The sequence below is a fragment of the Staurois parvus genome, unplaced genomic scaffold, assembly GCF_062004578.1.
Source record: "Staurois parvus isolate SC_StPar_1 unplaced genomic scaffold, SC_StPar_1.0 ptg000170l, whole genome shotgun sequence".
In the NCBI taxonomy this organism is placed as follows: Eukaryota; Metazoa; Chordata; class Amphibia; order Anura; family Ranidae; genus Staurois; species Staurois parvus.
The window spans coordinates 5,071,855-5,086,604 of record NW_028317966.1 but is presented as its reverse complement, the minus strand read 5'-3'; the positions used below and the strand labels follow the sequence as shown (position 1 = coordinate 5,086,604).

The 14,750-nt window shown below is 36.5% G+C and overlaps 1 protein-coding gene and 1 long non-coding RNA gene across 4 annotated transcripts in view; one reads left to right on the top strand and one right to left on the bottom strand.

Annotated features, from left to right (window-relative positions):
• LOC149462708 (uncharacterized) overlaps positions 1-3,330 on the top strand; it is a 109,004-nt gene extending 105,674 nt beyond the window's left edge. Inside the window, exons 2-3 of the long non-coding RNA XR_016312598.1 lie at positions 2,398-2,506; positions 3,093-3,330. This is a non-coding gene — a long non-coding RNA (uncharacterized LOC149462708). The remainder of the gene's footprint in view (positions 1-2,397; positions 2,507-3,092) is intronic.
• The window catches only part of LOC149462707 (LIM domain-binding protein 3-like), a 138,263-nt gene continuing 124,153 nt past the window's right edge, over positions 641-14,750 (bottom strand). For 2 of the 3 annotated variants that reach the window (XM_089676494.1, XM_089676493.1), the window contains exons 6-8: positions 7,501-7,670; positions 3,662-3,698; positions 641-2,085 (exon numbers count right to left, since the gene is read on the bottom strand). In XM_089676494.1, the coding sequence (XP_089532620.1) occupies positions 1,989-2,085; positions 3,662-3,698; positions 7,501-7,670 (304 nt within the window). In that variant the 3' untranslated portion in view covers positions 641-1,988. Of the gene's footprint in view, positions 2,086-3,661; positions 3,699-7,500; positions 7,671-12,427; positions 12,449-14,750 lie in introns of all 3 variants that reach the window. The other variant, XM_089676492.1, reaches the window with a different exon arrangement.

The following is a 14,750-nucleotide window of genomic DNA, read 5'->3' as shown; positions in this document are numbered from 1 at the left end:
AACCACTACCTTTAACAGAATTAATACCTTGCTTTTGGATTTGCCTTGGGAACAGAGTTCTAATAAAAACAGATAACCTGCGTAACAACAAATCCAGCTCCATTTAAGTATTCAGTTGGCTCATAGTACAATGTGTAGAAGAGTGGTGCACAGCAACCCTTAGTAATCACACTATGGTGAACAGTGGGCTACAATAATGCCAGTTGATGATCTGTAGATTTATTCTACTGCTTCTTTCTGCTTTTTTCACTTTTTGTTTTTAGAGTAGATATTTTTTAAAAGGTACTTTTAAATATCACAGTCACAGTTAAATATTAATGAAGCAACAGTTTAATGTTATGCAACTAGGAAGACAGCTTCTGAAAATTACATGGAATTTGTTACAGAATAGATTTTTTTTTACTTTTATTCTTTAGTAAATTCAGCTTACGTACACTAACAAATATTTAGTAACACTGGTAAATATCAGATATGGGGCTTTTATAGTTAAATATTTTGCATATTGATATTTTGTTGATAATTGTTTCTGTCTATTCATTTGTGATGTTTGTAGACTATTAGGTTATCCTAGAAGCTCTGCTTTTCTAGTTGTGTTTATGACAGTTACCCCGACTATTTAATTTAAGCAAATACAGCATGATGTTTTTATGAACCACTTTATTATCACAACACAAAACACAAACACATAATGTGGTTCTATTACAGAAAATCATCATGAGGCAAAAACAATACAGAAATGTCATTTGTAATTTAAACATCAAAGCAGTACAACATTGAATGCAATACAACATCTTATATTACATCATCCATCTTGGATTCCAATCATAAAATGTCTATGAACACCCCACTGAATGCACCCTTATGTAACTATTACCTCTAGTCTACTTTAATTACAAAATATATAATTGAAATTGAAGAGAAATATCATGTGTCTCTATTATATCTAAAAGATGAAGCAATGCATATTGCTTTTAGGATTAAGCATATCAAGGTTTCCATGGCATATTTGCCATTGAAAAGAAACTGTGAACTAGATATTAGAAATCAATCATCCAGTTCATCAATTATCATTTTAAGTGTCAAATGAGTAGATAACTAACAAGGGATGTCCATAAATCTTTGATATTTACTATATCTGATAATTATGATTTTAGAATCTCTATAGGTTCAAACAGTAAATCCCATACACACACTATACAAACTAAGAGCTTAACCACTTCTTTAAAATTATGTGCACTGTCATTAACATGGCTCCCAACTGTACAGATATTGCCAACACCCACCACATAAGGGATCAGAGAGTTGAAAGGGTTGCTAAAAAACAGCATTTACAAAAGAAACCCAATTTACTACTAGTTTACCTTTACAGGAAAGCAATAAAATAATTAAGCAACTGTATACCTGTTGGCAAATTGTTTTGGGAACTGCAGTTCAACAACACAACAGGACCTGTTCCCCAACTTTATTTCACAATACACTTTTAATATCTAAACTATATGAATAAAACAGTTCCATCTACCTATATTTTAGTCAAGCTCAGCCATCTTGCTTCTCTTCCACTAAGGCAGTGTCGATCATACACCTGCATAGCAGGCACACATCCTACTGAACCCTACAGCAAACCCTACTTTCCAAATCACTATTGTCTACCAAGATCACACAACACCTGACAAAGGTTAGTTTTTTTTATTTTTTTTTTAAGGAAAGGAAGTACAAGAGCAACTTGATTCCAAACAGCAATTTTAGGCTCTAAATGCAACACAAAGCAAATGCCAATAACTATTATATTTATTTGATAATGGTGGGTTAAAAGGATAACAGGAAAATAAGGTAATGACAGGCACTAAAAGAACATATCCCTGTGGGTTATTCTTTTCTATTTATATATATTTATATTGTATGTATATGATAGTTTGTCTCTGCATAATGATGCAGAATATTTTAGCGTTTTATTGCTTTTCAATAGATATTGTGTTACACGTGGGCATTTAACTTTTAACATTAAGGATTTGTGCTGAAAGGCCATGATGCCAGGTGCGCAATTTGGCAAAGCGTGGGCTGTTACGTTCCGTTTCAAACTTTTCCCTGTGGCATGGAGAAACAGAGAGAAAGAGAGAGAGAGAGAGAGAGAGGAGGAATAAAGAAGGGGTTAGGGATAGTGAGCTTCACTCCCCTGCCTAGAAATACAGCAATTTATTTGGATAGTCATTTGCCAAGATGGCTCAGTAATTGGCTAAATTGTTTTTAAGACCATAACATTGGCACACTGCTAAATGTTGCAATATGTTCTGTACACTAAGATGTTTTAAGATGTACTACAAATGTTTAGGGATATTTTTTTTTACCTACAACAAATTTGTTTCAAGATAAGGTAAATGTATGTTTTTTATAAAACAGAAATAAGGACTACAATTGCAAGCATACCACACAACCCGCCATCATCCTCAGCAATTCATTGCAAAAGTAACAATAAATAAAGGGAAAAAGAGGAAAGCATCCCAAAAATGTAAGTGTGGTGTTAAATTTATCTAGAGATATTTGATAAACCTCAAGTGGATTATCACTATTGCATTGTGAAAACGCACGTCTCTATTGTTGTGTTGCAATGCTATTCATTTTGAATGGCAGTACAATGCATCTACTCAGTGTACCACAATTCACATGTGGTTTCATTGTTTTTTTAGTTTTCATTATTAATGGAAGCTTCTATTTTTTAATGTGTAATATCTGCTGTATAAACTGAAATTAAATATTTTTTAATGAAATGCACTAATTATATATTTTACATTTTGGCCTATCTTGCATAATGGTTTAGATGTCGTGTATTTTTCTGGGAGATAAGAATTGTGGTCAGTCTTGTCTACCCATTTGTTTTAGTCTTGGTGACACCTCAACTGTATCTGCTACTATGTACAAAACTATTCAGAGTAAAAGGTATTATATAATGAAGCAAATCACCTAATTCAGAAATCTGCAATATTAACTGTTTTTCACAACTTCATAGGCTATATGTTAGTTCCAGAGCATAGCTAGTTATATCAAAGGCTTCTGAGATGGATATTTTGCTTCATGACTATTTTCTATATTTATAGGTGATGGTAGTAAAAGAAGACAAGTGAGAACCACTACAATCCACTATACTACAGATATGACTTTTGTATTTGGTCTATGGGTAACAGAAACAGGACACTTGATTTAGGTGTAAAATATTTACCTATTGTAAAATACATATTCGCTGTTAAATGTATAGTATGTGTATTCACATCTTTTTTACAGTAATGAGTGATGATTCAATAAAAAATGTACGGAAGTTCCACTACAATTCTAAAATATGTGTGAAACCTTCATTAACTGCATGCCAGTATATTCTTGTAGATCTCTATGTACGTTGTCGTATCCAGATAATAATATCCAAATAAATTGCTCACATATCAACATGCCACAACATCATTTATAGATGAATTCTTTAGAAATATTTTTTTAAAGAAAAATAAATCATTGTTCGTTTGGGTGTTCATAAAGTTGCCAATTTGAGAGCCAATACCAGAATAACCTAAGTGTTAAATCTGATTTTAACTTATGTTTATTAATTTTGCTTCTGAGCTTTACGCATTTTGTTATCTATTACGATGGCCACATAGTTCTGCTGCTAGTTGCCTACCTTGCTCTTCTCAGTGCATCTTCATCAGGGTCTTGCACTGTAGGAGGAAAAAAAGAACATTTATTAATGATTTCTGCATATCAGATAACTAACAGGCAATTCACACTTTAAGCATGGGAATGTCATTCTGATCTATTCTACTCAGTTTTGCTTAAAAACAGCAGCCTAGGATCTAGGATAATCTTCAAGGTAAAGTTTCACTTATGTGGTCTATATAGTGTTTCAAAAACTTAAGAATTATTAGTAAAATCTTAAAATTTAACACAACTTATGTATCACTCGTACCAACATACACTATATTGCCAAAAGTATTGGGACACCCCTCCAAATCATTGTATTCAGGTGTTCCAATCACCTCCATGGCCACAGGTGTATAAAATCAAGCACCTAGGCATGCAGACTACAAACATTTGTGAAAAAATGGGTTGTTCTCAGGAGCTCAGTGAATTCAAGCATGGTACCGTGACAGGTTGCCACCTGTGCAATACTGTCAGGGACTGCGGGTCTCTCCGCGGCGCACAGGTCTGCGCATGCGCAGATTGCCTAGGCGCACTAATGTGCAGGCACTAGGACCTGGGCAGCGGCGGCAATCGTGGCCACGCATGCGCACTCGCGGGCGCGCGCCTGGCACCAATGACGGTGCAGGGCGCACTATTTGAACTGGCCAGGCGGTGATCAGGTCGCCGCAAGGTCCAGTTCATGTACCTGTGTTTCTGAAGTGTGTTCCTGTTGCCGATCCTGCTTGTCCTGATTTGTGTTGACCTTCTCCTGCTCTGACCCCCCGCTCGTCCCTGACTACTGTTGTTATATTACTATTGGACCTCCCGTTGCTGACCTTGGCTCGTGACCCGGCTACTCTCTGTCTAGTGCTTGGTACCTACCTGCCTCTACCGTTACCGACCCGGCTAGTCTGACTACGCTCATTCCTCACTGTCATTTATCCATCCTGCTCGGGACCTGGACTTGTCAGCCTCTTCACATCAGGCTCACCCCCAGCACATACCCTCAGCGAGACCCCTCTACCACAGTTGGGTGCACTCAGGGGTCGCGACCTGGTTTCAGTCTTGCACCAAGTCCATCCCCAACCTCAGGGGCTCTGGTGAAAAGGCAGACTGGGACTTAGACTCCGCGTCCTGGGGAATCCCGTTCTGTGGATCACTAGAGATCCACCCAGACGGTGTTTGACAAATACGTCCATCTGTGAAATTTCCTTGCTAATAAATATTCCACAGTCAACTGTTAGTGGTATTATAGCAAAGTGGAAGCAACTGGGAACAACAGCAACTCAGACATGAAGTGGTAGGCCATGCAAAATGACAGAGTGGGGTTAGCGTATGCTGAAGCTCACTGTGCGCAGAAATCGACAAATTGTCTGCAGAGTCAATAGCTAAAGACCTCCAAAGTTCATGTGGCCTTCAGATTAGCACAACAACAGTTCATAGAGAGCTTCATGAATTAGGTTTCCATGGCCAAGCAGCTGCATCCAAGCCTTACATCATGAAATGAAATGCAAAGCGTCAGATGCAGTGGTGTAAAGCACGCCACCAATGGACTCTAGAGCAGTGGAGACATGTTCTCTGGAGAGACGAATCACATTTCTCTGTCTGTCAATCTGATGGACATGTCTGGGTTTGGCAGTTGCCAGGAGAATGGTACTTGCCGGACTGTATTGTGCCACGTATAAAGTTTGGTGGAGGGGGGATTATGGTGTGGGGTTGTTTTTCAGGGGTTGGGCTCAGGCCCTTAGTTCCAGTGAAGAGAACTCTTAAGACATCAACATACAAAGACATTTTGGACAATTTCATGCTCCCAACTTTGTGGGAACAGTTTGGGGATGGCCCCTTCCTGCTCCAACATGATTGTGCACTTGTGCACAAAGCAAGGTCCATAAAGACATGGATGAACGAGTTTTGGGTGAAGGAACTTTACTGGCCTCAATCTGACAGAACACCTTTGGGATGTATTAGAGCGGAGACTGAGAGCCAGGCCTTCTCATTCGACATCAGTGCCTGACCTCACAAATCTGCTTCTGGAAGAATGGTCAACACTCCTAAACCTTGTGGGATGCCATTAAAGTTCATGTGTATTTACAGGCAGGCGTCCCAGTACTTTTGATAATATAGTGTATCTTCTGAGCTTTATCAACTAATCTAAGGGCTCTCCATGTTCACACATCTCTGCTAGGATCAGTGTGCATGGCATACAGTGCCATTACTAGAGGGGTGATAGACACACTCCTAAACCTTGTGGACAGCCTTCCCAGAAGTACTGAAGCTGTTATAGTTGCAAAGGGTGGGCCAACTCAATATTGAATACGGACTAAGACTGGGATGCACTTAAAGTTCATGTGTGAGTAAAGGCAGGCATCCCAATACTAGTGCATATTGATTTCATAGTAAGTATGAAGCCAAACTGCCTTAACTGGCAGCAGCAGTGCAACGAGGTACTGGGGGGATGATTTACTAAAACTGGAGAGTGTAAAATCTGGTGCAGCTCTGCATAGAAACCAATCAGCTTCCAGGTTTTTTTTGTCAAACCTTAATTTCAGTTAGAAGCTAATTGGCTACAATGTACAGCTGCATCAGATTTTGCACTGTCCAGTTTTAGTAAATCAACCCCTAAGTGTTTGGCAAATAACTCTCCCTCTCTGAACCCAGGTCAAGTAGTATATGGTTTGGCAGTGCTGGATCAGTACAAGTCTTTGTGCCTTAAAGTTGAACTAAAATTAAAATCTTCTTTATCACTTTGGATAGAGTAAGAGAGGGTTATAACAACCGTCAGTTTGTTTTACCATCTGTGCCTCAATGGGAAGATTTCCCTTCACTTCCTGTCCCATAGCCAAAAGAGGAAGTGAGAAGATATCCCTCCAAAGTGAGGGAATCTCCGGGTGTCACCATGGTCACCAGAACTAGTGTCTCCTTTAGTAGATTTCCCCTCAACCTAAATTCTTCAATCTTCTTTTACTTTCCCTTTCATTAATAACAGTATACAGAACGAATACAGAGGGTGAACCTCCCTAATGGTGGCACAGACAGCAATAAAAACCTGACAAGAGTTCTAATCCCTTTCCACTCTATTCAATACTAAAAAAAAATTGTCTTTAGTAATACTTTAACAAAGGTGAAACTTACTGTTTTGTGTACTTAAACATTGCTGCTCGGTGGTCTATTCACAACTGTTTAATATCCACACACTGGGGCTGATTTACTAAAGACAAACAGGCTGTACACTTTGCAAGGACATTTTCCTTTAGCTGAGTGTGGTGAATATTTACTTTGCAAAGAATATCCAATCATGTGCAATGAAAAGGAAAAAAGTATTCTTTCTTGCACATGGATGATGGATGTCAGTAGTGCTCATCCTCTAAACTACTGGAAAATTCCCTTGCAAAGTGAAAAGCCTAGTTGCCTTTAGTAAATCAATCCCACTGTAAAGGCTTTCTCTACTTTGTGTCATGATGGTCTATCTGAACTTGCACAATGAGAACCTTGAATTAGAATTTCAGCTGTCCTTGCGACTATTGTCAGTAGTTGGCATGCATCAGGTGGGTCAAACAGTCTTTAACAAGTATGAATCATTAAAGTGTTCCAAAATATAATGTGCACGTTCTCTGATTAAGTAAAATTTGTGCACTAAAAACAAGTGGCAGGCCAGCTTCCAGTGTTCACTTTAGGTGCTATAACATGTCACTTCAATACACTTTATCCAACTGCATAGTTGTAATAGTGGGCATAGAGAAGGGTAGCTCAACATGTTTACTCACAGTAGATCAATAAAAAGGACTGACAAAATTTACTAGCATTCAGATATTTTTCTGCCATATAGAAATTTCTACTTACTGTATTCTGTTCCTGTAATCTGCGCAAGGACACGGAATGACTTGGACTGCAGGTTGGCAGCACGACGTGCCCAGTCTTCAATCTCACTTTCAGTTTTGCCCTGATTTTTAAGCACAGCCTGATACACTGGAGAAGCAATGTCTATGTGAGGATCTTTAACTGGGAGGTTACTGCAATGTAGAAAGAGGGGAGTTGAAGATCTGCCACAAAATGATTCAGGTCTCCAATACATGCGGGTAAAAGATTATCAGTCAACACATTCACAGTGATATTTGGGAGAAACCTTAACAAATGAACTGAACAAAAATAAGAATTATACACTGAGACTTTATCCATATGGGTCAACACATTTACCATCAAGGAAGAACAGACACAAGTTTTGTATTTAGACGGGTGACAAAATATACAATATGGCATAATATAATATATTTATGGCTGGATTTAATGAAAATTCTTTACTTTTTCAGTGTTTACTTTTTTAAAAGTAAAACATCCATGTTAGTTTAATTTCCTAATAGACTGAAATTAAGCATTTAAAGTATATTTCACTTACTGAAGATGATCTGATAATAGTTTATGAATACAATTTAGTATTTACAGAAATGGAAAAATTCTTCCGTTATTTTTTACAATTTTCATGTGCTCTTTTGGAATGATGAAGAACTAGGTAGTTTTCACAGTTCTGCCTATTTGCTAGTGGGCTATATTATACATCCTCAATAAATACCTAGCAATATTTAAAGGCTAAGTTTGAATTAGATTACGTTTATCTTATGATACACATGATGACGTGATCATTTTTTTTGCAGTTAACATCCTGACAGAGAGATCCACCTTCACTTACTGTCCCAGATATACAATGGGAATTAAGAAGAAAGTGAGGGAAAAGAGGTGAAATCTTCTTTTAGACAGATGTAACCAGGACAAGCATCCCCAGTGGAGGATTTCCCTCACCTCCTGTGACAACTCCAGACTGAGGCTTTCTTATGACCTTCTGTATCAAAAACAATGGTCACCAGTTAAAAATAAGCCACAACACATAGCAATAAAAATCTGCAGGGGGATATAACATCCTACACACTAAACAATACAAAAAAAGTTTTGATTTTACATACATTTTAAAAGAATTATAGTCAGCAGTGAATTTAAAAATAGGTTGTTAAAAGCGATTAGGATAGAGCCTGAAGGCAGGGACCACCATTGTTACCCTCTTCCTGTTTTGGAAAAGCTACACAGTTTAAAAAGTTCTTGACTACAGCAGAGTGATAACTGTGTCCGTGACCTACTCAGAATCGGCTTCTGTACTTTAAAGGGATTGCTACTTAATCACTTTTACATTTTATTAAAGCTGCAAAATGCATTAAAAAATACTACATTATCTAGTATTAAATAAAATATGTTTTCTGACCTGTAGCTTGGTTGTGGCTAGTAAATGGCTTAGTTGTGGCTAGTAAATGGCTTAGTTGTGGCTAATTGCTTTTGTTCCATGGAACAGGTATTTACTATCCACTCAGAGTTTAGGACGGTGATATTACAGAGGCTGGAAAATACCACTTCACAATCCCTTTCAATATCTACCAGTCAATAAAACTTGTGGGTCCAAAGTACCTCTTTATCAGTTCAAAAAAGAATGAACCTGGAGTAATCATCCATTCATCATGGACTGAACTATTTCAGTGTAAATGCATCTCTAGTTGGGGATAAACAGGAAGTATAAACGTATTTGGTAGAGAAATACACATTTCATATTTATTTATCTGACTTGTATATTGTTGTTTAAGTACGAAAGCTTTGAATATTTCTGCAAACATCCCATATACCTTACTTACCCTACCATGATGATTTTATGCTTCTTAAAGGATTTCTCTTTTTTTGTTTATTTTTTAATGTTTTTAAGTTTATACATTTAAATTATTATTTTTTAATATTTTGGATGTAATATTTCCTGTCTAAACAAGTATTAGGGTAGTATCGATTACACTGATAAGGCAGCTTTAAAGCTTCCAGGTGAGCATAAGGGGCTGCGTCCCTTTTCTGAGTCATTCAGGACTATTTGAGGACAACAACCATTACCTGTGCCTCTGGGAATCCCTTCCTCTTTAGCTCATTACCTGCTAGCTTTAAATGATAAATAATTAAAAGGTTATATGCAATATTTCACATTTACTTTAGGAAAAGAAATACAAAGAAAATCTACTAAATATACATTCCTGGTGCCCAGCTCATGCAAGAAAAAGAAAAAGTTAACAGCCAATTTCTTTATGTGGTCAAACATGGTTTTATTATTTCCCAATAATGCCAGTCTAAATACAAAAACCTGACATCATATTAGATGATACAAACCAGTATTTCAGTATCTGAACAAATTAATGTATTTTAATATGCAAATAAAGGCAAATAATTTAACTAATAATGTGTTATTTTACTAGTTGGCATATTTTTAGAATTAGTAGCAATACATCATGCTTGCATGATATTCATGTTTATAAAGTTAACTATTATATGAGACTCTTTTTTAGAAGCCTTTTTTGCATATTTCAACAATGTTACAAAAAAAAAATCAAACCTCTAATAACTAAGATTACTGTGTTATTACCATGCAAGATTGTACAGATTGTAAAAATATTGGAATACATATTACATTATGCATTCAGGAAATATAATTAAGTCTATGACCCATATTATATTTTTCCTCTACAGCAGAGATCCTTATCCCTTGTTGGCTCAGGAGCCGCTGCACTTATAAGTAGCGGAAGTGATCCACTGTAAACATAAATAAAAAATGATATGGGAACATTTTTAATAATGATAGTATATCATACTGATTACCTCTGTTTGACCTTCTGATTATTACTAGTGTATAATACAGCCAGTTTTGAGACTTGATATTAAAAGATAAGCACCCACTGAGAGGCCTTACTATGAAAGGTAACTAAGAGCCATTTGTGAATTCTGAGCAACTGGTTGAGGATCTTTGCTTTAGGTTTGATTCAGAACTGTTCAGAATACCAGAATATGACACTGACTGTTGGTTCTTGGTATATATTGTGATATGTACCATTGCAAAAAAGAGAAAAAAGTCTTTAAAAATGTTTTCACCCGGAGCATATTTAATTAAAAAATCCTGGCATGAGCATGTAAAATATACTGAAATCACTTGAATGTATTCAAACATAGTGCTCCTATTAGTGATGAAAGGTCAGAGCTCATTGACACCACTGGACAAAAAATGTATAATACAAGCTATAAAGGTAAATGATTTAGGATGCACCTCTTACTTTTTTAAAAAAATCAGATTTTTACTTTAAACACTACCTGTTGGATTTGTAGGTTATACAAATGAATACTATTGAAATAAGTCATGCTTTCATTGCACTGTGTTTATTAGAGTTGGGAATATATTTATTTCAAGATGGCAAATAAAGACTAGCTGTACGTATGAGAGAGAGGATTTTTTTTTACATAAAGTTGAACTTGCACTTAGAAACTTTCCATCAAGTCAGTGGGCCTCATGTATTAAAGCCTCTAGAAAGAATACTTTATGCATTCCCTAAAACAACTGCAGCTGTATTTTTTTTGTTGAAATATTGATACTAAAGGGTGGAATTTGGTTGCCGAGAGCCAATACAGATTGTTCTATTTTCAGAAATTTCCATACAGGATGTATACTATGACATCTTTTTACTGTTGCCTTTGTTTTCTTTTCAGTAGCATAATGTTTAAAATATAAAGACTACCGACTTTCATTCAAAACTTGTGATAGATCTGAAAATGTTTTTCTGGTACATTAAGCACATATTCTAAATCTGCAGCTGGCTATTCTACCTTTTCAAAACAAAGCAGCAGTCTTTTGATTTAATTGTTTGTCTTATGAACCCTCATAATATCTCATGAGTCTATGATATGTGTAGGTAACATACATGAAAAGCACAGAGGCCAAAACACAGTAAACAGTGTGCAAACGTATGACAGTCACATACAGAATAAAGCAAAGCACATGGAGTGGCCCCATTACTGTGCAAGATGATCAAGATGACTGTAAACATTGATTGGTATCCTGCTATGACAGTATGGATCAAACAAGTCAATGCATTTATATATTCTCATCCACATGAGCATTTATTGCTAAATCTGTACACTGTATACAACTTTAGAAAGAAATGTGAAAATGCAGTGCTCTTCTTCTCCTGATGTTTTGTGGCTGTTTTATTACTTTAGCTTGGTGTAATTTAAAAAATATATTTTCCTTAAGCTTTATCTGGACTTTAACCCCTTGTGACCGACCACCTCTCGGCCCTTTAAAGGCTCTAAAAGCCAGGAGGTGAGCCTTTGGGTAATGTGACTGCTGTGATTGGCTGTTACAGTGGTCACATGATTGGAAAGCTCCCGATCGCAAGTATGGAGCTTACGATCACCGTCAGCTACCGTGCTGGGAATGTGCAAGGAGCGTGCTCTCAGCAAGAAAGTAGTTTTAACAGGACCACATGTACGCGGCCACTCGGCCTTAAGGCCCACAAGCCGAGCGTCAAAAGGTTAAAAAGACTAAGGTCCGCTTGGTCTATAAAAAGGACTACTTAACAATGACTACATCAAACATTTGTTGGCCAGTAAGCTTTACTACAGGCAATACTGACTAATTACAATTAAACAAATGCAACATACTTAACCTGACTATTTTTCTTACTCCATTCACCTGCCAAATTAGAATCTGGTAGTGTGTAATATAGCAGGAAAATGATGAATGTTTAATAGCAGGTGAGGAAGATGTGAGTTAATGATGCAGGAATACTTAGAATGGCTACTAGAACACAAAAACACCGTGGAGAATAAAGACAGTTGAAGATGAATTTGAGAAAGATGAATGTCCACCTAGAAAGAATAAGCCTATTCTTTGTAGTGATCAAGTTAGAAAATGTTTTCTACTTACTCCAGTGTAGCTTCAGGGCCACTGAGAGTGATACGACCAAACCCAACAGACCAGTGCATTGAGGTTTGGTACCCAGCAATGTGATGATGTGATGGGCACAGAGTAATGTTAGTATTAGAAGTGAGTTAATAAAGAAAGAATGGATAAAGAGGAAAAAAAGAAGAATATAATCAGTAAAGGAAAACATAAGCATAATTAACATATTTAAAGATACCTTAGTAAAGGAAACAAGATTGTGAAAACATAAAGGAAAGGTCAAATGATCTAAAAAGCTTTGATTACGTGGCAATGAGGAAAAAGTATCAAAGTGGAATTGTTTTTAACAGATGACTGTATTATTGCTCTTTGAATTCTGTAATTCATTTTTTTGGGCACAGTCATTGGGTTTAAATAGTAGGTTTTTTCCCCCTCATAGTATATATTTAGCTTTAGCTTAGTCCCAGACATACTAGATAGCTAGGATTGTAAAAGACTAACATAGTGTGGTTACAAATTGTATATATGTACAAGTATTGTTTAAATAAAATCAGTGATATACATGAAATACTTGATTCTTAATCTATGGATGGTACAGTTCAATAACATGTTGCATGGCACAAGGCAGGTCATAAGACCAGGCTCTCTTTATTCCACAGAGAGCCACAGTGGTGTTGATGTCTTAGTGGTAAAGCAGTCAGCATTACCACCAAGTGTGCTCACTGCAAGGTTGCAACCCATGGTCTTGAAGTAGGTAGATATAATGTTAAAGTTACTGATGTACCACCAGAGACAGTGCTGCAAATACTATATGTCAATTTATTTACTTATTAAATTTTTGGTATGCCAAAGTAAAAATGTTTACAATATCCTATTACAATGAGATTAGATTAGTACCATATATTTGTCCTCTTACTGAAAATTTCTCTTGTTTCCAAAGGTATACACACACACACACACACACACACACACGTGACACTTGTCTGATGAACTTGATGTACAGAGTACAAGCAGAATTACAATGTTTTCATCTGCCTTCGAACATACAACACAAGATGGACTGTATGATTAGGAACATGATCATCCCACTTTGGAATGTTGCACACATATCTTGTGTAGTCAGAAATTATGATTGCATTTTGGAAATTGAATCATGAATATAGACACTTTTCTACATTTGCCAGGCTAGTGAGGTGGAAGCCATGTTTATGTGTTTTAAGGCTTCAGGGTAATGTAATTAAGCAATGAGTATGTGCAAAGTGTAGAAATCCATAACAGCCAATCAAAAGTAAGCCAACTGACCGAACTACCCTTGATTGGTAGGTTATGGGTTGCTGTGTTTATTTAATGTGGTTTGCTTTTTACAGGACATCCACAAACCATATAAACTTGAAAAATGGACATACAAAATATACAGTAACACTTATTGCTACAGAACACATTGACTTTTGACCTTTGCTATCTGCAAAGAAATATTTACATTCTGGTGATTTGTATGAAATAAAGTAGCTCAATAGGAGAAAAAAATATACCCGTCTCAACTTCGTGACACAAAAAAGGCTAGAGATTGCTTTCCTGACACAGGAGAATATGTACCTATTTATGTTTCTGCTGCTACTTTACTATAGCTGTGACATTTATTTTTGGGTATCATTTTACACATCTTTTCGCATCTTCAGCTTGTCTGGCTCTCAGCTCAGTCTAGGCCTCTATTTAAGCAACAGTAGGATGTTCTCATGACTGAGGGACGTGTCAGTGTTTTATGAGTGTACTCATTTATGAGTGTACTGATAGCATGACACCACTGCTCAGCCTATTCCTGCCTCTGTACTTGGCATGAATTACTGCATTAATATTTTAGCTAATTAAAATAGTTTCGGAGAATTTGCTTATAAGGCAGTAAACGTGTTCAGTTCTGTAAATTTCGAGGTAAGGTAGTTTATACCTAAAGATAACCACAGCGTTGCATTTATACAAGAACATATTATTTTTTTGAGGATCAAATGGACAAAAAATCCAATCCTGTAATCAGTCTGTACTAATTGTCTGTCTGTCTTTCTTTCTCTTACTCTCTCTCACTGCTTAGCACATAAACATGCACCCCAGCTAATCAATGCTACAAATAACATAAAAATAACCATTCTGTGATTGAATGTTGTGAGTAAAATATCATGTCTATAGGCATCTTTACCAATGCAAATCATGGGTGTTGGGGGAAATCACATCACAGGGTAAAGTGTGATTTTTTGTTCTGAAAATTCTTTAAAGCCAACCTATCATGAATGTGGATAGCTCAAATTGAGCACATGATGAAAAAAATTCATAGGAGAGTTTACATTTAGAAAAG